This window comes from Cryptomeria japonica, chromosome 2, assembly GCF_030272615.1.
Source record: "Cryptomeria japonica chromosome 2, Sugi_1.0, whole genome shotgun sequence".
NCBI classification, from domain to species: Eukaryota; Viridiplantae; Streptophyta; class Pinopsida; order Cupressales; family Cupressaceae; genus Cryptomeria; species Cryptomeria japonica.
In genome coordinates, this window is record NC_081406.1 from 351,674,013 (window position 1) to 351,697,443 (window position 23,431).

At 39.1% G+C, this 23,431-nt stretch overlaps 1 protein-coding gene across 5 annotated transcripts in view; it reads right to left on the bottom strand.

Moving 5' to 3' along the window:
- Positions 1-289: 289 nt before the first annotated feature.
- LOC131065246 (vacuolar cation/proton exchanger 3) overlaps positions 290-23,431 on the bottom strand; it is a 157,350-nt gene continuing 134,208 nt past the window's right edge. For 3 of the 5 annotated variants that reach the window (XM_057999711.2, XM_057999710.2, XM_057999712.2), the window contains one exon: positions 1,168-1,223. In XM_057999711.2, the coding sequence (XP_057855694.1) occupies positions 1,183-1,223 (41 nt within the window). In that variant the 3' untranslated portion in view covers positions 1,168-1,182. Of the gene's footprint in view, positions 1,071-1,167; positions 1,224-23,431 lie in introns of those variants that run through there. The other 2 variants (XM_057999714.2, XM_057999713.2) reach the window with 2 other exon arrangements.

A 23,431-nucleotide genomic window follows, 5' to 3' on the forward strand; every position in this document is an offset into this window, starting at 1 on the left:
ATATTAATTTGAATAGTACACCACTTTCCTAATTTCATGTACTTCAAGGAACCCATGTCCTTTCCCACATCTTGCATCAAAACCTCTCTTCATGAGCCAATCTATTAAAAACTACCTTCATAATCATCGAGATCTTTCTATAGTATTCAGCAGTTTCATCAAATGGATCAAATGCATTTTTGTCTGCTGTCACCGTCATAAACACAGGCCTAGTTTAAATTAATAACATTGTAAGCACAAAAGAAAAATACATTGAGAGCAATTAGCAATATATGAGAAACATAAGGTCTGAATAGAATAGATCGAAATACAAACCCTTTCACTTCCTTCTCTGAACTCATAAAGAATAAACAAAACACTCTCTGTTCATAAGATTGTAAACCTCTGTATTATTCGTCTGCGCTGCATATATAAACACATGGATATAGCCCTTTTGAAAAAAGCTAAAAATATAATGTTCCAAACGATTCCCTTGCAAAACCAACTAAATTGTGGAAGCAGGCATGTCAATATGCCTGCCAATGCGCATTTCCATTAGCCATCCCATGCTTCAATTGAGGACAGCAAACTCATTTTTAGATGCATTTCAATTCATTCTGATTCTTTACAAGAAAATTTACAATTTCTCCAAACCTTCTGTTGTCAGCTAGCATATTCATAATGTAGGGGAAATACTTTTTCACCACCACAACTATGACATATAATATGTGCTAAGTGAATGATTACCACACGCTAGCTAGCAACCTCTAGCACACAGTTGCATTTATTATGTTTAAAGGCCAAAACCCAAGATTTTTTTGAAACTGGGTTCATTGTTTACAGCAAATAATAATCCCTCAAGCAATCAGCAACTTCCCATCCCAGAAATCCAAGGCAATGCTAATCTTAAAATGCTGAAAATGCAACCACTGCGTATGCGAACATTTGTCAAAGATCTCTTTCATAATCTAATGAATCACCCTGAGTTCTGACGCTGTCCATGGCATTCTGAAGCAACCATTTAGTCATTCCCTGCACCAAATTTTAATCAAGTGGTAAACATCAAATGCCCAAGCTATTCATAATGTTCCCTGAAAACAAAGGAAACATCTCTTAAGAACAATATATTAACTTTGTATACACAGCTTTGATGATAAGAAATAACCTGAAAGATAGCGTCAAGTACTTCAAATGCTTTTAAAGTTAGTCACAAAAATTTATATATGCTTTCAAAGAAACCACAGCTGTGCAAAGAAGGCCAGTGTCATTTTTTGAAACAAGTGTGCATTCTAAAGACAGTTTAAAATAAGAGTTGCATATAATGGAAGAATCTGACTCAGAACTACACAATGTTCCAACGTGGAGCCATCGACCACAAGAAACAAACACAGCATTGTTAAACAATAGAAAATATTCAACGGCCGTGACAATCTCTTCAGAAGTATGTACTGGTTGTAAAAACATGCAATGAAATGCACTTGCATGTACTGAAATGTTTACTTTTGAAGATCCATAGAGTGCATAGGATTATCATTAGACATAGGCACATTTTATTCTTTAGTTCCTATGTCATAATTGTTATCTTGTGTAAAAAGTGAAAAGTTAGAATCTTTCCACTCCTAATTGTTAGGTTATTAGACCTAGATTAGCTAGTCGTTTTTATTTATTTTGTACTCATGTTGATTTCACCCAACAAATATGAGATTTGGTAAATTTTCCAAAAATTGTAATTGTGGCATAGTTTAGGTCTTTATAAGCTTTGTTAGTTTTCAATTTCAATTGATCAAATGAGTAATCAAGTTAGTAGCTTTTATGCAAAGATTCTTCTGTCATACTTGTGTGTACACCTCTGTGATTGCATTCTTGGTTAAAACACGTTGATTCCATATCAATGGTTTCACAGCTGCTTCCGATCCTTGGTTTCAGATATTATTTCCAATCAATTTGCATTTGGATTTTTGGATTCTTTTCTGTTAATCTTTATTAATTGTTTAGAAGCATTCTGGGAAAATTTCAACAATGGCATCACATTCTAAGTATTTGAAGGCTTAAATTTTTGTTTTGTCAAAATTGGACATTTGAAATCCAACTTTTAAATTTCACAGCTTCGCTAGTTTTGCAGGTTGCAAGTCTGGTTGAAGCAACACACATTTTGAGAAAAATAAATTTAGCTATCCTACCATATGGCCATCACTGCCAAGAGGTCACAGTTCACATTGCTACCAACTTTCCTTCCTGCCAGCTCTGGCTTTCCTCATTGCTGGCTATTGACCACCATCTTTCCCTGCCAGCTGTTAACCAAAAAAGATGCCACTGATGTAAATGCAACACCAGCACGCTGTCTTCGCAAGGCCAATCCCATGTCATTCAAATTTGTTTCAATTTACGGTATAAATTGTCTTTTTCCTCATTTCTTTTGTTGGGAGGTGTTGTGACCTAATTCACACATTGCCCCATCGCAGATGGGGACCCCCTGTTTTTGCTTTTTAGGGTCTTGTCTTGGCTCTGCATTTTCATAAATCTTCATTTTGAGAGTTAAGTTTTTGAAGTCATCCCGAGCCAAATTGAGAAATCTTGCTCAGAATTGCATTTGAATGTTGCCACAGTGCTCAGGAGGTCCAAAGGACAAGGATTGCAATGGCTTTAAGTAATTTTTGATGACCGGCTATTTTTAGAAATTTTTGTTTTTCCTGCTTTTTTTTTTGCTTTTTTGAAAGTGGCATATGGGTTTTGTTCCTGAAGTCATTTCAGTACTACCCATTTTGTCGGAATTTGAAAATCTTGCCTCTAGGTATAAAAAGCAGGGCTTCAAAAATTTTGCTTTTTTCTGAGATTAGGGTTTTGTGCCTTACGTCATTCTGGTCCTACCCATGTCTTCGGATTCCAAAAATTTTGCTTCCAAGTGTAAAAAGCAAGAGTTTGAAATTTTTTGCTTTTTTCTGAGAGGGTTTCAATCCTCATGCCAAATTATTCCTACCCATGTTCTCAAATTTTGAAAATTATGAAAAAGAAAAATGCAAACCCTATTTAGGGTTTTGTTCCAAAAGATCAGCCATATTATCAATACCCATGTTCTCAGATTTCAAAAATGAGGTTTCCAAGTGCAAAAAGCTAAGTGGAAACCCTAATTAGGGTTTCTATTCAAGATGAACCAGCAAGGTATGAACATGGCATGAATACTGTTGATCAAGTCTAAAGGAAGGAATTGGAAATGGCACATTGAAAATTTCGCCTAAGTTGAAATAAAAATGGTAGATAAGTTCGACAAGGCTCAAGGTTACGCAAGTGGAATGGCAGATGATCAGTCAAAATTGTCCAAGGATGTCAAGCATGGAAGATGTTTAAGCAAAATCAATGTCTGTCGAGGCATAGGAGAGTTGTCCAAGTAAAATTGTTCAACAGATGGCAAACTCCTACCAAGGGTCAACTAACTCATGGTGAAAGTTAACTAACTCCCACTCAAGGTTAAACAAATGAGAAGCCAAGATGTGAAAATGGCTAAGTGTATGTAACTTTCATCATATCCAACACCCTCTAAAGTCCGCCTTGATGAAGCATGGCACAACGGATATAAAGATCGCCTAGAAGATATGGCAAGGGAACCTTCAAGTCTGCCTTGACCATGAGAACTATCCAAGACCGACTAGGGAGAGGAAAGTATAGAGAGTGGCACAAATAAAAGTGTGCACATGTCCAAGGAACTCCAAAGTTCGCCTAGGAAAGAGTTGTCCAACATCCTTCAAAGTCCGCCATGAGAAGGAGGATAAAAGCAAATAAAGAGAAACATATCCAAGCTTATTCAAAGTCCGACTTGACCATGAACACTTCAAGTTCACTTAAGCAAGGAGGCATTGCCAAAAATAAAATGATGACATGGCATTTCAAAGGAGTTGAAAATGGCAAGTGTGATGACTTGGCGACCAAAGGCAATTAAAACAATAAAACATGTGACATGTCAAAGACCTTCCTCAACTTTGAACTTCTAGAAGGAGAATAAGGCAAAGAAAACTTTCTAAAATATGATGGAAGCTTCTAAGGATGAACTTCGAATTTCCTAGAAGGAGATTAAAACAATAAAACTTTCTAAATTTGCAAACTCCCTTCTAGAAGAAAGCAGTACAAACAATAAAATAAAGAAAGCTTCCCTCTTAAGTTCATCTTCTAGAAGAAGGATTAAGTTTGAATTTATGAGGAGGAATAAAACAATGAAACTTAAAAGCTTCTAGAAGTCTCCAAGAAAACTATAAGACAAGGTTTTGTTTCATTAAAGACTTCATAATTTGCCAAGCAAGGAGAGTTCGAACTTCTAGAAGATAGGATAAAGCTTCTAGAAGCCATCAAAGAAGGTTTCATCCCATTAACACTTCTTTCTTCAAAGCAAGATTGAATTCTTCCTAAAATTCACCAAAGAAGCAGCTCCAAAGTTTGATCAGGTTATCAAATTTGCAGCAGAGTTAGCAATATTCGCCTTAAGGGATAAAAGCAAGACCAAGGGTTTGAAAGAAGCATTCAAGAAGTGCAGCATATCCTCCAAATTCGCCATTAACAGCAGATTGAAAGTTTGATGATAAGACAATAAAGCTCTTCATATCTTATCATATTCAGAAAAAATTCACCATTGCTCATTCTCGAATCCACCAATCATATTCAGAAGACTATCAAATCTGCCCTTGATGAGAAAGCAAGACAAATTTGGAGGAAGATACATACCTAAGATTCATCCAAGATCATCATACACAGCAAATCGAGGGTTTGCTAAAGATAAAGCTTTCATAACTTATCATATTCAAAATTCGCCTTGTCTGCCATAAAGAAAATCTTCTAACAGATTCCTTGATAATCTTCCAAGTATAAAATAAACTTGTCTAAGGAAGGGTAAACTCTGCCCTGTTAAGGAGAGAGTAATCAGAATTCACATATCCAAGGTTTGAAAGCCAAATAAAAAAAAATCATCTAACTGTTGCAATCCCAATTTGCCATGATCAGTAAGGTTGAAGATAGCAGATTGAAGCCTTAAAAGTCATCCAAATCCGCCTTGGAAAGGAAAGATTACTCAAGTTTGATCCACATGACCTTCCAAGCATAATACGAACTTGTCCATAGCATGAAAATTCTGCCAAGAAAGAAGGCATTCAAGTTGGAAATTTGTCTCACAAAATATGGCATGACATGATCCAAGTCTGCCTAGGGTTGGATAAACAAAGCATCATATGAAGATAAAATAAACTTTGCCAAAAGATATGACAAAAAGAAAGACAAACTATCTGATCAATCTTGAAATTCACAACGGACAGCAAGCACAATATCAAAGACAACTCCCAAAATTCGCTAGTATAAGAAGGATGGTTCAAATTTTGTCCAAATAAGATCAGATGGTCTGATTCCTAAATCTGCTCATGACAAAAGGACATATGACTGTTTAAATTCCTTTCAAACTCACCAAGACATGATGGATGAAGATTCACCCAAAGATAACTGTCCAAAAGTTCTTCCAAGAACCGATCCAAGATAATCCAAGACATGAAATCGCAAGCCAAACAAGATTCAAATTCGCCTATGGGAAAAGAAAGTCAAAACAAATTGAAAAATGATTGTCCAATTGACATGAAACATGCCAAGACATAGGATGTGCAAATTGAAATAAATTCCTTCCAAAATTGCAAACCATAAGGCATGAAGAAATTGTCCAAACCCTTGCAAGTTAATCATACAATGACACATTAATTCATCCAGGCATAAATGGAATATGTGAAGATACCTAGCCAGTGACTTAAAATTGAGAACAAATTTGCCATGCCAGAAAGATGAAATTCTGATCACAATTCAAATAAAATCAGACCAACATGATGGGAAATAAATTTGTCACATGAAATATTTTTGAAAACCCAAAATAATTCTCAACACTAGGAAAATTTTGTCAAAGTTCAAAATTTCTAGAAAGTTCTAGAAGATTCCCAGAAAAAATTGAATTTTTGAGAGAAGAAATAAAACTTCCCATTTTGGAAAGATTAAAACAAAAAAAACAATAAAACAAATCAAAAACTTCTAAATTTAAGAACCCTAAACTCTATATATTTTCAACCAATTCACTTTCATAATTGATTATTCAGGTTGAAAATTTTGGAGAGCATTGAAGAGAAGTTTTCTCAAATTTTATAAACTTTGGATTTTGAAGAAGAATTGTCTAGAAAAAGATTCTTCAAGTGTTAAAGGTCTAGAAATTAAGCACTTTTCTCTGATTTTAAGGCAGATTTTCAGAATCAAAGGTAAATTTCAGTCACAAAGAAGATTCAAAAACTCAATTTGACTGAATTTCCTCATCTTTTTATCTTATTTTTCATCAATTTCTTGACCAAACCCTTCAAAGACTTAACCTTTTTAACAGTCTGAAAGTAAAATTTTTAGAAAAAGAATTTAAAATCAGAATTAGATTCTGAAAATAACATGGAGTTTTCATGTGTTTTTATGAGTAGCAATGAAGTTCGCCAGCAAAAGAGCACACAACTGAAGTCCAAAATCAAATCCAAATGGAAGAATATCACTAACACAGACCTTGGACATGTTGATATGGAGGAATTCAAGAAAAGAATGTATGGACGTGATGGAAACATTCCTACACCTATTGCCCGCAAAATGATGCACAATGGAATTGTCCAAGCAGCTGGATTCCCACCAACCAAGGAGCGTGTTGAGCTGATAGTCGAATGTTCTTTGCACTATAAAGCACAATCGAGAGAAATCATTGCACCGGATGGAAGAGTCCTGGCAAATCTTTCAGAATTGTCCATCCAAGAGACATTTGGTATACCAAAGCACAGTAAAGCCACCTACAAGACTAGAGGACAGGCCCAGAGGGTCTATGATAGTCAGTCCGAACTCTGTGCCACAAATGTAAACAAGTCTTGGCTTGAGAAGAAAAGACCTCAAGGAAAAGTGTCGAAGTATTTGTTGCGTCCATTCTTCAAGGAAGAGTATGGTGATATAATCCTACTATTGAATAGAGTAATGAGCAGCTCTGAGGGTCAACTATTTGAAACATGGATGTATTATTTCATGGATGAAATCACCTCACGAACCAAGTTATTCAACTAGTCTCGCATAATCAGCGATAACCTTCATGAACAGTTGATAAACTTGGAAAGGTCAAAAACATTCCATATGAGTTCTTACATAATTTATCTGCATGCTGCAACTTACAAATATTCAAGATTGATTTGCAAAGGCATAGTAGGAGGTGGTGGGAATGAATTCCGATTATATAATTGTTGTCCTCAGCTGCAACTTAAGGACAAAAGTTTTCGAGCCCATGACGCATTCTTGATGTACATAACAAGAACACTACAAGGAGGTACCCACAACAGACTTTCGCATGAATCGAACAATCTAATCAGCAGGTACGGATCCTGTTTATCCAGTTTCCAAAGTTTACTTATATCAGAGTCCAAGGTTTTACTAGCTGTCCTTACCAATTGCCAATCTACCCAACCAATAGGATGGACCTGTTGGAAGTTCTCAGACAGCTGGAAACATATCAGAGTTTCAAAAGAGTAAGGCAGAAGGCAGCCATATCTTTTCCATTCTTCATTGGAAATATGGAAGAATCTTGTTCAACTGCGCAAGCAGCTGAGAGTACCAGGCTTGAAATGCAATGGTATCCTTTTACCTTCTACCAATTATGATCCTCACAATAACATCAAATCAACGAAGGAGGAAAGATTCAGACACAAAGTAGATATACAAGATTTATGGGCAACTGGTGCCAATGAGTATGAAATCGGGAAAAGGTTATATTCCAGGCTATCTGTAAATTTCATCAGAGAAACTCAACCTTTTCTCATACCAAATCAGTTAGAAGATAATGGAGAGCATACTCAGCCTGGTTTTGATAAGCATGCACCTCTTCCTCCTATCAAGTGGTCAAAGCCAGATCATGCAGACTTAAGCACCCTAATGCGACCAGTCATGAAATATACCAAGTGGTGGGTTAATCAGCAGTGTCACAGGGTGAAGCAGAAGAATATAACTTTGACTTATAATCTGATGGGAGTAGCAGAAGGGTATTCTTCATATGAAGAAGCAACAGATTGCCAGACCAAGTGAGAGTGCAAAAAGAAAGGGGAAGGCAGTTGAGAATGAAGAACCTGCTCAGAAGAAGCAGAGGATAGAACCATCTCCTTCCGCCACATCAAGGAATGAGAAATACATATTAAATATTGATGAATCATTGGCTGAAATAGAAATTCCTTCTTCAATTCATGAAGAAAATGCAGAATCAGTCCATCGGGAAGATGAATAGCCACCAATAATACCATCTCCTACTGGCACAGAAATTTTGGAATCAGAGCATGACACAGATATTGAAGAGGAAGAGTTTCAAGAAGGGATGATTTCGGGGTATTGCATGTGACATAGAAACAAAGGATGACCAAGAGGTAGAAGGCATCGAGCAGCCCATTGTTCCTAAATGGCTGAAGGAGAGATTGAAGATGAATACACCAGTAGTAGAAGAACAAGAAGAGGATGACATGGCAGATTTCTTGGCCAAGTTAAAGCAAATTGTTGTGGAGAAGCCAACCAAGAGATTTTCTACCATCCAGAGAGATGAGAAAAGCAACCGCACAGTGTAGTTGTGCCTAAGGTGAACAAAGCAAAGGGAGACATTGCTCCTCATGAGTTTGAGATCACCACTTTTGACTTAGGCCCAAGCACAAAGACCCAAGCAAAAGATGACTTAGATAATTCAGTTGCTTCCATAAAGGCAAAAACTGGATGAGGAGATAGGAAAGAAAAATGAGCATAAGAGAAAGTAGAGCGCTTGAAAGAGTATATTCGGCAGTTGACTACTAAGCCACTTAATCAAGCCAATCCAGAAGCTCTCCTACTTTTGGATTCATAGCAGGTAGTCAAAGGTTCTGAGGAAGATGCAGTAACAGCCAAAGAAAGTAGAGATTGGATAGAAAATATAAAACAAGCAGCAGCCAAGTTCATAGAAGGAATTGCATCCGCATATGATCAAACTTCTTCTTTGCTTTCCAGGATTGAAAATATGGCAAAAGTATGGGCTGACTTCCAGGATGTCCAGAATAGAATCATACCATCCCTTAGAAAACTGAAAGGAATTTCATCTCAAGAGTTTGTTAAACGGAAGATAATTGAAGCAGGGGTTGCTTCTGATTTCAACAGTTGGCACTGGACACTGGTTGCACAGAATGAGGTCTTGGAAAAGGTGAAAGAAAACGCTGATAGAATAGGAGGGCAGATAAAGGCGATTCAAGACAAGATCTTCCTTGTAGTTACAAAAATGATTGGGAAGGATACCCTCCAAGAGAGTGATATGCAGTTGGGGAATTTGAAGGTCAGACTTCAAGACATCTTCTTTGCCACCACAGGACCAGTCTTGAAGGATAATTTGGCTAAGGCGTCCAGCCTCATGTCCATTAAAGATGCCTTTCACAAACAGGAATTGGATTGGGAAATCACCTTTGCTTTGTGCGTCGATGACTTGGAAGGATTAGAATTCAAGGTCAGCATATTGTCACGTCTCCATGGATGAGGTTGACCAAATTGTGTCCAGGTTCATCGAATATCAGAAGAAAGGGGTGCAATCCTAAAAGATAGCATCTCGTCCCACTTGTCTCGTGTGTTGTTAATCATAGATTTTATTTTGGTAAACCCTAATTAGGGTTGTGTTGTTTAAATCTTGGTCGTCAATCTTAGATTAATCTCAGTCGTTTATTGTGCTTTCAAAAACTCTATATAAACTCACTCTCTCATTTCATTGTGTTGAGAGATTTATGAAATTGTTGCACAGAACTATTTGAGTAATAAAATATTCATTATCAGTATTGTTTTGAAATCTTTTTATTGCTAAATGGTCGCATGGTTGCTTATTCCCCTTCAACAATTAGATTAGATTTGCTTAAGTAATTTGTTTTTAAGTTGTTCAATGAATGATAGATCTGATAAGTATTGATTGGTAAAATCTTGCTCATACTTTTGTTGGATGGATGATTTCCTTTCAATGTGCAGAGTTAGCCTGGGCTTTTAATATGGATGTTTAACTTCTACTTGGAATGATATTGTTCAATTGTTGGTATTCTTTCTAAGTATGAAAATCTTAAGCATAACCTTAGAAGATTGCACTCACTTTGCATAGTTGTCCCAGTGTGGCGAAACAAGACGCCATTACCAGGTTTCACCCAATCTTTACCATCTCGAGTTCATAGGAATAACTTAGAAGTAGCATAGAATCCCTAAACCCTCATCTTTTTTTAATCCTTTTAGTCCTAAACCAGAAAATCCAAAAATAGAGCATAAATTGTCAAATCTGCCTAAGTTCAACTTGTGAACAACACCAGTCGATAAGCGTAAGTCCCCCTTGAGATTTTCAGCACACACTACCCAAGCAACTATCCCACTAAAGTAGCTCGTTCGCACATATAGACCTTGGAGTCGCCTTGTGGTCTTTCTCGCAATCTTGGCACAAGTAGTGATTTTGTTCAGGAGAGTATAGAGTATCCTTGTGGTATTTTATTATAAGTGTTCGGTAGATGATAAAACGTCCATCAACAGGAGAACACATTTGTTACTAGCTGGTTACAATTCACGCCATGGCTGTTGTTAATATTCTTTCAAAGTTGTTCGTGAGCTGCATTTTGGTTAAGTGTTAGCACCTTCCTTTGTTTTTCGGCTTGCTCTCCCATTCGATCGTGCACGTGCCACGTGGCGTCAAGTGTTGCTCTAAGCGGCTCGCTTTTCTCGCCTTGTGTTGAGAGAACGCGAAGCTCCACGTGGCGCAGGTTTTTTCCTCGGCGTATGTTTTCCAGCCCCACCATCTTCTGTGTGTTGACAATGACTCTTGGCATCTCCGAGCTGCATGTTCCGGTTCCCTTTTTGCGTTCGACTCTGGATCTCCTCCGAGTTGCCGCGTATCCTCTTTGGTGATTCATGAACTAGAATGTTGTTGGCATCACAGTTTTCTTGTTTTGGCAGGTGTAGGGGTCGCCATGACGCAGTTAGAATAACAACATCAAAGGCCGTTTTCGCTTTTTTATTGCATACGTCTCTGTGGACGCCACATGGGGAGATTCCTGATAGGGAGCGGTTGCTAGGATTTTTCTTGTGCTTTCCTACTATTTGTTATGGGCCAAAGGCTAGTTATTGGCCTTCTTTCTGTTGTTTTAGGGGTTCAGACTTTGATAGAGATTATTTGACTTTGGTTCTATAAAACAACCCTTTATGTTAATTATATTTCGTGGATGATAAACATATCAGATTGTGCCTATGGCCTTTATGGTTATTTTTATTTGAAGCTTAATAGATAAACTTTTGTGCTATGTTCTAATTCAGTGACTTCTATGATATATCTTGTGAGACTCTACGGATTAGACTATGTCATTTAACTTGTTATCTGTTAGATGAATGGTGTATGTCATATTATGTTGAATGAACCTTGTTTGATTATCTTTTCAAATTGTATCGGGCATGTAGATTGTTGAACAGACCTTAAAACTGCAAATACTTGGGTTTTCTATGCCGCAAATATTCTAAAAATATCCTAGCACATCATCTAATTAGTGTAGCTTTTAAGTTTTCTTCTTCCCCTTTTCTCCCTCAATTATATGAAGAGTCGGCTTCTCAAACCCGAAGGTTATTCAGTGAATCTCGCGCAAAGGTCCCCCATCACTGAATTTCCCATAAGGCTATTAGCATTTAATGCAAACTTAGTAGTCAACAGTTCTTTTTTTGGCACGCCCTGTGCGACCTAATTTTGAACAAGCCTACGCAAGTTTACGAGCCACGGACCTGTTACCAGGAGTCAAACAACTTCAAATCCCAGTTTACTTCTACCATCCCTAGTAAGCGGCAATTCATTCGCAGCTGCTTCTTCTCAGAATTCACCTGTTATCCCTGCGGTACTAGTCCCTGTAATAATGGCTCATGTTCCTCCTAGAAATTTTGTGACTTGAAATAGTGATAGTCCCCTCATTCCTCCCGTTCCACCCAAAGTATGGGGCCCAATTCCTACCTCTACGCTAAAAGCTATCCCTAAATTCACCGGAGAAGATTCCAAGACGCCAGGGGAACACCTACAAGATGTAGCTGATGTTTGCACAGTCCATAATGTTACAGAGCAAAATGTAGCCCTGAGATTGCTTGCAGCTTCATTTAAAGGAAGAGCTTTAGATTGGTATAGGTCTTTTGCTCCTAATTCAATAGCTGATTGGGATCAGCTTGGTGACCGCTTCGAGAGAGATTTTCCGACAAGGCGGATAGATCATCTCTAATGCAACAGTCGATTACTATCAAAAGGGCTCCTCATGAAGCGGTGACAGACTTCAATATGGGGTTCCAAAGGACCTGGGAGAGGATATCGTTGTCCGCTCGTCCTCCCATGGATATGGCATTTGTTTTTTATTTGAAAGCTTTCAATTCAGATATATCTGTCATGATCCAATCTCTTGGAGGCAGCACTCTCCCGGATGCATATGACTTGGTAGTCCAAGCAGAGAACAATTTAATTGATGTTGGAAAGCTTGCACAACGACCACTCTGTTAATGTAGATTAGATTTCTTAGTAGATAAAACAGAGGTATCTTTTAATTTTATTATCTCACAATTGATGATCTCACTGACTTATGAATCTTGCAGGTTGTTGCAAGTATGAAGGGAGATAGTATGTCCACAAAGTATATTGATTTCCTAAGTTTTAATAATGCTTCAAGTGTTGTTGATTATATCACAACTATCGATGTGTTGAGAATAAGATCGATCTTCTAAGATTTGCACTAATTGATTTTGGTACACCCTTCATCGATCTATTTGTGAATCACATATATTAAATGGGGAGACACATCGATGGATAGACATGTCTCCACACATGTGGAGGCATGTCTCTCCACCGATATGTCTGTCTATTTAATATTACCAATACCGATTCATAATTGGTGGCATTAGCAAAACGTTTGTTATTATAAACTAATACCGGTTCATAATCGGTGGCATTAACAATCTGTTTGCCATTACAAACAATTAAATAAATATCGATCCATAATCGGTGGTTAAGTTAACCAATTCACAATCGGTATGTTAAACTGAAAATCAGTTAATCAATTTAGATAAATCGATACACTATCGATTTATGGTGGATCGAATAGGATAGCCGATACACTTTATCGACAGGAAGTGGATCATACATGATCACCGATTTTATACTAGGGAGATGACAATCGATATATGATCAACCATTAGATCATTTAATCAGATTTAGTTTATTCATGAAAAGAATATGTATGTATATTAATATACATAGTAATGATAAACTCAATGATTATTACTATGTATATTGGTATACATATACGAAGTATTCTAATGATGTAAGTCTTATTCATGATCATATTTATCTGACCGAAGCTATCATCTTTAACACGCTCATGTCGGTCTTCACAAAATTATCAAATCAAGTTCCTAAGCCTGTCGCGCCTAGCACTTTCGCACCCCAATCCATGAATGTATACCTCGATTCCCAACAAGCCAATACATCCACTTCTTCAGCTCTGGCAGCAGAAATCAATGATATGAAAAATTTGCTGAGATCCTTTTCAAATGAGATCATTAACCTGAAGAGATCCCAAATTTCTCCTGCTAGACCGCCTTTCCAGCAAAATTTCCAAGGCAATAGACCCCCAAATCAGCAAAACCAATATGCAAACAACTGAGCTTCCTCAAGTCAGACGAATGGCCAAATAGTTCCAGTGCCCAATCCACTGCAAACCGTATATCCTAGTACAAGTAAAGAATTGACTATGGGATAGAATAATCTGGCAAATGACACCAATTCTTGGTGTTTCCCATGTAATAATGCCCACACCCCAAGAAAAAACCCGAGAGGCAATTTGCAATTGAGAATTGCAGATCAACGAAGTCAAGGTGCTACCTCAAATGAGTCGGCTCACGCTTCCCCTCGCATGGACAATGCAGCCCTCATCGCTCAGATGCAAGGCATGTCGATGGAGCTCCAGATCATGCTTTATTCTCTTGGATGGAAGATGAGGATACCGTACTCACAAATGACGCAATTGCATCGAGTTCGGGAGCTCCCCAAGTGCAGTCAGACTACAACCTTCGGTCGAAAAGACGGTTCATAGGAGAGCATGTAGGTGCACAAGAAAAGTTCAGCTCGAAAAAGGCTCATGAACAACCTGCAGTTGCTACCGCATATTAGAGGAAGGAGTTTATCCCCTATAAGCTGAGAGAAGCAAAAGCATGCATGCCGTCAATATTAGACGTGGTAGAGCAGCTAAAGAAAGCCCCAGCTAATGTCTCTTTATGGGATATCCTTAGCATTCCAGAGCATAAGAATCGGTTGAAAGAAGCTCTGGTAGAAGCTAATCAGAGACCTGCCAACAGGAATGTTGCCAGTCCATCACAGGCTAATGAGGAAAGATTTGTGACCCCTGCAACGCAATCGCGCCTACCAACTGTGTTGACAAATTAGGCCGCACCACCCAGATCCCAAGTAGAGAGTAAGCCTAAACCAAATCCTTTCTATTTGACCCTCATTATGGGAGACAAGTTGTTGCATAATTCTATAATAGAATCCGGAGCTAGCACCGCCGTCATGCCAAAACAAATTGCAGAGGTTTTGAACATCAAATACGAACCTCTAAATAGGGGCGTTATGCAACTAGATGGAAACAAAGTTCAGACTGTGGGTCTTATTAAAAATCTTTCGCTGACACTATTCGCATGTCCTAGTGTCACCGTATCCCAAGAGGTAGTAGCTATTGATATTCCCCCTTGTTTTTGGCCTCTGCCTCTCCCATGACTTTACTGCTAAGATAGGGGGTTACCTGTCCCTAGATTGGTCTCATTTCATTCTCCGGACCCAGCATGGTGCCAAACTCAAAATTCTTTCAAAACCCCTACATACAGAGCATGTAGCTGACCAAGCTATGATCAACTTTGAGCCCACCCATACCCCCATCTCTAATGAGGAGAGAAAAAATGTAGAACTTTTAGAGGATGAAGAGGTGACTGGTGACATTACACCAAAACAAGAGGTTTTCCTTAACGAATTCATAAATTCTGATCCATATTCCAATTACCATGCTACAGATCTTGGTACTGTTGTGACCTTTTCCACACATCGCCCCATTGCAAATGGGGAACCTCTCTTTTCCTGCTTTCTAGGGTTTTGTTAGTGTCCTATGACCTTCTGCTGCAATTTCACCAAGCCTTGTCCAGTTTTGAGCATTTTAGGCCCTAACGATTGAAAGTTAGTTTTTTGCAAATTATGTGATTCCGAAATACGAACACCACCAGAGTGCTTAGAAAGGCCAAAGGACGAAGATCGCAATTGATTTGGACGAATTTGGACAACTTTCTGTTTTTAGAAAGTTTGCTTTTTTTGCTTTTTTCCTATTTTTTAGGAAGTTTTGTTTTTGGCATTTTCAACCCGATCCCGGGTATGGCTATTTTTAGAAAGTTTTTCCTACTTTTTAGGGATGCCTGCTTTTTGCTTTTTCGGGATGCAAACCTAGGGTTTACACTTGCACCATTGACCAGCTTCGACCGGAACTCGAAAATTCCAAGTTTTGACCTAAAAAAGTTAAATCCCTAGATTTTAGGGATCATACTACTTCAGATGAACCACCTAGGCGTGGATTTCAGATTTCAAGTTAATCCAGTTAAATTTGATTAAGATGTCAAATTTTGATATTTTTCTAAGAATTCTTCTAAGTCTGGCTAACAAGGGTTTTTGCAGGTTCAAATGATGTCATGATGCGGGAGGCCATGAAGAAAAGACCCTCCTAAAGTCCGCCATGTGTTGAAGACCCTCTAAAGTTTGCCTAGGCCATGCCTTGAGCCTTGTATGAATGATGCCATGAAGAGAGGCTATGTCAAAACTCCGCCATATGTATGTGGGGGGCCATGTGAGAGCACCATCAAAACTCCGCCCAAGCATGTCAAGTGGTGGGAGCCTTGCTTAAAGTCCGCTCAAGGGGATCTTGCTTAAAGTCCGCCCTAGGAGGTGTCTTCAAAGTCCGCCTAGGCCATGCCTTGAGCCCCCTCAAAACTCCACCCAAGGTCTTCAAATGGTGGAGAAGCCACCAAAGTCCGCCCAAGAGCACCTTCCAAAGTCCACCATGCAACTTGGGGAGCCCAGAGGAGATGCCATAGAAGTCCGCCCAAGGTAGGAGGAGTCTCTAAAGTCCGCCATAGGTCAAGAAGACCAGGGAGAGGGGTTATAAAAACTCCGCCATGCTTTGAAGCCTTGGTGGCCAACACCTAAAACTCCGCCCTATCCTAGCTCCTTGGTTGCCAACACCTAAAACTCCGCCCTATCCTAGCTCCTTGGTTGCCAACACCCAAAACTCCGCCCAAGAGGAGCCTTCAAGGAAGTCCGCCATGTATGTGTGGAGTGCATAGGGGTAAAGCCTAAAGTCCGCCCAAGCATGCCAAGTGATGGGGACCTTGCCTAAAGTCCGCCCTAGGGGATGTACTAAAAGTCCGCCCAAGGGGTGCAAAAAAGTCCGCCATGTGTATGTGGGAGGTCATATGGGAGCACCCTCCAAAGTCCGCTATGAAGGAGGTTATCTAGAAGTCCGCCCAAGGTGCAAAGTTAATGTTGAAGATCCTCTAACCTCCGCCATGTTAGCCTAGAGATCCCCAAAAGTCCGCCAAAATTTGAAGGTGATAAGAGTTATCCTCAAGAGTCCACCTATACATGAAAAGTCAAGCAAAGTCAACAAGTTTGAGCGATATTGAAAAATCCACATAGATTTCGAAATTGAAGATCAAGATAGAAAGTTTTTGAAGAAGATATTGGAAGACTATTGAATATCTTCAAAATGGAAAGTTTTTTTTTTGGAAGACTATTAAATATCTTCAAAGTTAAATCCAAAATGGAAAGTTTTTTTTTGAAACAGAATATTGGAGAATTATTGGATATTTTCAAACTTAAATCAAAATGGAAAGTTTTTTTTGAGATATTTTCTTAACACTGGGAAACATGAAGTTAAAATTAGAAGTATGAGTTGGATGATTTTAAGGGTTTCTACTTGAAGATTTAACCTTGTCTACAAATACTTCATTATTACACCAAGAAGTTCGAAGTTACTAAGGAGAGCTTAGTGAAGTATTTCAGTTTGAAGATCATCTAGAGAAAGTTTTTGCTAGAAGTTAGATAACTTTTTTAACCAAAGGTTTTACAGATTTTTGGAGAAAGGCAACTAGTACGAGGAAGAATTATCTAAACTTTTCTGAATTTTCTGAGTATTCTGGAGAAATTTCTAGCCTTACTTCTATCCAAGCCAAAGGTGAAATTAAAATTATGAATCTTCTGAATATTTTCCAAAATTTAATAAATGATTTTTTCGAAAATTTTGGAGAAAGAAAATCATTTTTTTTTTTGCTAAGTGTGAAATTTTTTGAAAGTTTTGACACTTGGTGGTAACTACGACCAGCCTTGAGACTGGGGGTTTTTTGAGGTGAAAATTCAATTCTTTTGGCTAAGTATGGGAATAAAAATGAAAAGTTTCCAACACTTAGCCATTTCGCAGCCCCGTTATTTTCGAGATTGCGCAAATTATTTTCTGACTTAAAATTTCATTGTTTGTCTACAGGCCCTAGACATTATGAAATTTCAAGTAGACAAAGATGCTCCTCCAGAGTCGAGGATGACTTCAAAATGGAAGAATGTCAGCGACACCAACCTCGAACACATCAATCTAAGGGAATTTAAGAAGCGAATGTTTGGTCTGGACAACCTTGTGCCTACCACCATTGCGCGAAAGATGACGAAGAGTGGCATCGTGCATGTTGTTGGCTTCCTCCCCACCATGCAGTGCAATGAACTAGTGGTCAAATGTGCCAAACACTACAACCCCATCAGTAAGGACATTGTTGCACCTGATGAAAGAGTGCTAGCGAATATCAGTGATGAGGCCATCAGAGAGGCCTTCAGGATCCCACAGTATCACAACACAATGTATATGACAAAGGACAAAGCTGACAGTCTGTACCAAGACCACCTAGAGGAATATGATGCCATAGTTAACCATTCCTGGCTAGACAAGCCGAGGAAGGGCGCCTCCAAACTCCAGAGGAAGAGCCTAGTGTTAGCATACTTCAAGGAGGACATTGGGGACATGATTGTCCTGCTCAATAGAATAATGGGAAATCCTCAGGGAGCTCCATTCGAACCCTGGATGTATTATTTCATTAATGAAATAATCAATGGAGTAAAAATGATAGACTGGGCCAAGATGATCAGCGACAACCTAGACAGCCAATTGAGGAACCTGGAGACGAATAGGACTTTCTTCATGAGTTCTTACCTGTTTTATTCCTTGGCCAGGACCTATAGGTACAGAGGTCTCACTTGTAGAGGAGAAGTTGGGAACAAGGAGAACCAGTTTCCAGTGTATGATTGCTATCCCCAGCTCCACATGGAAGAGAAATTCCATTTCAAAATAGTGAATGATACCTTCCTAATGCACATTACTCGAACACCTCAAGGTGGGCTGCACCAGAGGCTCTCTCAAGAGTCTATGGGCTTCATCGATTGGGTTCGGATGTTGGTACATCCAATATACAAAATTCACTTACCTCTGAATTCAAGGATTCTTCGAGCCTCCATACAAGCTTCCAGCTTACCCTACCAACCGAGTGGTGTTGCTCAAGGTTGTGAGACAACTGGAGGAGTATATAGTGATTCAAAGGGATAAGCAGAAGAAGGCAGGAACGTCCTCACTTACAATTGGCAATGGGCTGGAAACATGTCCATCATCACAAGCTGCTGCAACCGCTGAGAAGGAGCTGGCCTAGTATCCCTTCTATCAATACAAGGCAAGAAGAAATTTCCATCCATTCAATAGGATAAAGAAGGTTGAAGGGACATCGTTTGACTGGATCTAGAAGACTATTGGGCTAATGCAGCCGATAGCTTCGAGATCAAGAAGAGATTCTGGTCAAGAATCCCTTTGAGTATGGTAACAGCAACAAAAGTATTCAGAGTTGCCGATCAGGTAGAAGAAAGCCTAGAACTTCAGTAGCCAGGTTTTGAAAAGATGAAAAATGAACCCCTAGTTTTAATAGATTGGACAGAGGGAGAGAAATCAGATCTAGCAGACCTCATGAGGTCGGTGGTTGAGTATTCAAGGTGGTGGGCGTCTGAAAAGACAAAGCAGTTGAAGGCCAAAGGTGTGACCTTGACTTACGAATTGATGGGAGTAGATGATACCCTGTCCATCAATCCATGTACCTCCGTCGGTGATGTTCGGAATCCAGAAAGTGTCGGGTCTCGAAAGAGGAAGGAGTTGGTTGGAAGCTCCACAAAGGTCGCAGGGAAAAGGGATGTAGGTGAAAGAAGAGAGTCTAGCGAAGGCCACTCCATCCTAAGTGTTGCCTCCATTATGCCCAATCAGAATGCAATTGGGGAGCAAGAGATGAACATCTGCATGATTGATGATGAAGTAAGAGTGCTTTCTCAACCAGTTAGGGAAGTAGGGGAAGAGGTCGCCCAGAGTCCAGACAAAGAGCAAACTAAAGCGCCTACAGTCTTCTTGGATGGCATACCAGCAAACCCAGGAGAGGCAGATGATGAGTTTGACCAGAACACTGTAGAGCAATCGACCATTCCGGATTGACTAAGAGAAAGGATAAAGGCCAAGGTTCCCAAGGAGGCCCGCTCCGAAGAGGTCACCACAGCATTTTTGGAGAAGGTGAATGAACCCACTATAACTAAACCACCCAAACCCGCCAGGAAGTTTTCCCTATTCAGCGAGACAATGCAGGATTCAAGACAGTCCAGATAGCGATGCCCAAAGAAGGGAAGGCAAGAGACAATGTCACCGCGGATGATTACAAGGTTACCACCATAGAGCTAGGTAAACCCACCCAGGACCAAGAGGTCCAATATTTTGACGACTCCTGCAACATTCTAAAGGCGAGTCTAGCTCACGAAAAAGAAAAGAGGAAGAAGGTTGAAGAAGAGAACCAGCAGTGGAGGAAGTATGTTCTCCATCTTACCAGCCCACTCAACCGTGAGGTCCCAGTTACCCCACCACAGCCTCTTCAGCAGGGATCAATGAAAGACTATGATGATATGAAAGGCTCGTACACTCAAGCAAAGGAGTGGATTTCAGACCCTTTGGTGCGTGCTGACACACTGGTAGAAAATTTAGTATCGGCACATGAGTCAGCCTCTTTACTGATCGATCGTATCCAGGATCTAGCCTCCAATAGGGAAGAAGTGGATAAAATTCAGAATGAACTACACCATCATACACAGAATAAAATACCTTAAGGCATCTTATCCTCTCTTGAATAAAGTCTCTAACTGCTGAAGACTCGCATGAAGGATCAGTTAGGATGACTCCAATGTTCTGGTTAGTAGGGTCTCTACATGTGGATAAGCTCCAGCGGTATGATGTGATTTGCTGTGTTCTCAAGGGGCCTTACACTCCGAAAGTCTTACTAAACTAAAGAAGCTTTTCAAAAAAATAACAAAAGGATAGGGTTTGCAAGAGGTCTAATCTAATCTAACCCTAAGAATGACTTCATGTGGACAAGACTTGGCAAGATTCTACCAATTTCAATTTCACCATAAAATAACAACTCAATTGAAATTGATGCGATCTTCTAAGGTAACAAATGATCTTCAACGCATCAAAGATCAAAGACACTACCACGAAGGTACATATCCAAGATACAATAATGATTGAAGGTTAAGTGATTCAAATATCTCCAGTCGACCACGCAAGGCGTTCCTACAATCAGCAAGAAGCTAGTGGTATGGAAAGTGAATCTTACCAAAGATCAAGTCTCACACTATGTCCTTCAAATTAACACACTACTCTGATTGAGCATGATTCAAATGAATTGAACAACCATGAAGATAACCAAGAAAGTTGCAACAAAACACCATAACTTCAATATTTCATTGATTTCAAAGTCATCATGTACAACAATTGCTTGAATTCCTTTCCTCAAACTCAATCTTGCTACAAAAGTAAATTGCTTCTAACTCTAATCTCTCTAATACATCAATAATCTAATCTTCTTCTCACATCTAACATATGAAAATGAAATGAAATGAGGGTATAAATAGCATCCTCAATTACAATGAATGGTCCAGATTGAAAGCAGATCAACGGTCAAGATCATGACACCTAAACCCTAATTAGGGTTTGTTACAACCATTACATAACATTTAATGCTTGACCAATGATAAAATTGTATTGCTTGGACACATGTCTTCTCCAGAAATTTCCACCAATGGATAGCTAGGGTAGGTACATCGGAGTTTGTGCCACCTTCTATGAATTAGGTACATTGAACCTGGACATTGTTGAGGTGGACCAATCCGACTGGAGGAGTGATGACTAGGATGCCACCTCGTCTGACACTTGTAGCTTGGTAGATATTCAATTTGATGTCGTTGAGAAGCTATCTTTAATTAACTCTTGTTCTAACTCCTTCTGTCCTTGATTTGCAGGATGATTGATGTACCTCGCCTAAGAATGCTGGATTGGAAAAGGTCGCCCTTATCTTGATTTGATCGTCCTTGATGAGACCGTCCTTGATGAGACCGTCCTTGAGGGGAGAGTCTTCCGACTTGTGGATCTTTCGGGCTTGGGAGTCGCCATCTTGGTACCTACACAACATTTCACAATAAGTAATAGATTTTGCAATATACAAACATAGATTAGAGATTAATTTTTTTAGGAAACATCATGATAAGTCTTTGAGTTATCATTTCCTAAATAACGATTGAGCAACTGGAATTCAAAAATTCAAAATTCAAAATGCGAAGCTATGACGATCAACAATTCAAAATTAAAACAATAAAACCATATCGCCATACCTCACTAGAAAGCTAACTCTAGAATGCAAAATGAATAAAATCGCTTAGGCAAAATTGATATTAGATGGCTTCAACGTGATCTCCTCTTCAAATTAGCAACTTCGCCACCTTTCAAGTCTTTGACGTGCTCTTCCAATATCCTTGGCAAGTTCGCACAATATGAAATTTTAGATTCGCACCCCCTTTGATGATACTTCACACCACCTTGCTTGAAACGAAATTCGCTCTCTCTAAACACAATTCGCACTTTCCTTTGTCTTCCTCAAATCGCACTTGAATGTGGATGATAAAATGATGATGTGAAAATGAAAATCTTCACCAACCTTTATAAGCGCTCACACCTTAATTACCACTAGGCCGACCTTGGTAAAATTAGGCAATTAAAAATGATTTTTAAATAAATAACAAGGCCGACTTCCATAAACCAAGCGCTCTATTTGATTTTAAATTAATAATTAATAATTAATTATTAAATGCCATCGTTTATCATTTAATAAATTCGATTTTTTACAAGGCAAAAACCATTAATTAATATCTTGCGCAAATTTTAAATGCTATTTAAATTGAATTTTCAAACTTTCTCGATTTTTAGCATTTAAATAAATTCAAAAATGTTTGAGCGCCCAAAATTTGAAAATGAAAAAATACAAACCTCATCGCCCTGGTCCCTGACTGAGGGACAGGAGCGAAATTTCAACTTGGTCTTGACCCTTGCACTTTTGACGTTTAAAATCTCCATCCTTACGTTGGAATTGGCATTCTTGCTATGAATTTCGAACTTGGGTGACTCGACTTTGCAAATGAGTGCCTCTTGAGGTGATATCGCTCTGGTCCCTTGGAGAGGGACAGGAGCAATCCCTATGTTCTTACTTGAAATTCTTCGTTTTTGATTTTAACTCATCGTTCATTACCTTTCAAACGACATTTTAAACCCTTTGCAACTTTGTTTTGACATGATCTTCGAAGGATAACAAGTGTTTTAGCAAATATCGCCCTGGTCCCTTGGTGAGGGACAGGAGCGATCCTGGTGTTTCTCTCCTTGATCTCGCTTCTTTAATCACCAATCCTCTTTATAAGGCGAAAAATAACATCACTTCTTCATTCTACGCTTGTCTCACTTGACTTCTACAAGGCGTATTTGATGTTGGGAGGATTATCGCCCTGATCCCTTGGTGAGGGACAGGAGCGATCCTTGTGCTCTAATCAACATTCTTTGTAGTTAACCTTTAACTTCTCGCTCATTGCCTTCCAAACGACCATCTTGATCTTGTGCGATCCTGCCTTGTCTTGATTTTGAGGAAAAATGAACGTTTTAATAAAAATCGCTTTGGTCCTTGTCCAAAGGACAGGAGCGATATAGCTTCCTTGTTCAAATTGGTATTCATTTGACGTTTAAAACCTTTGTATATCATCTTCAAAAGACACCTTGGACCTTTTATCATCTCGCATAACTTTGACTTAATGTGATTTTTGAGAGATTTGGCCAATATAGTCAATATCGCTGTGGTCCCTGCCTGAGGGACAGGAGCGAACTGGGTGTCTTGGTGTAATTCCTTCAATATTGGCGACCTTGGATATCTC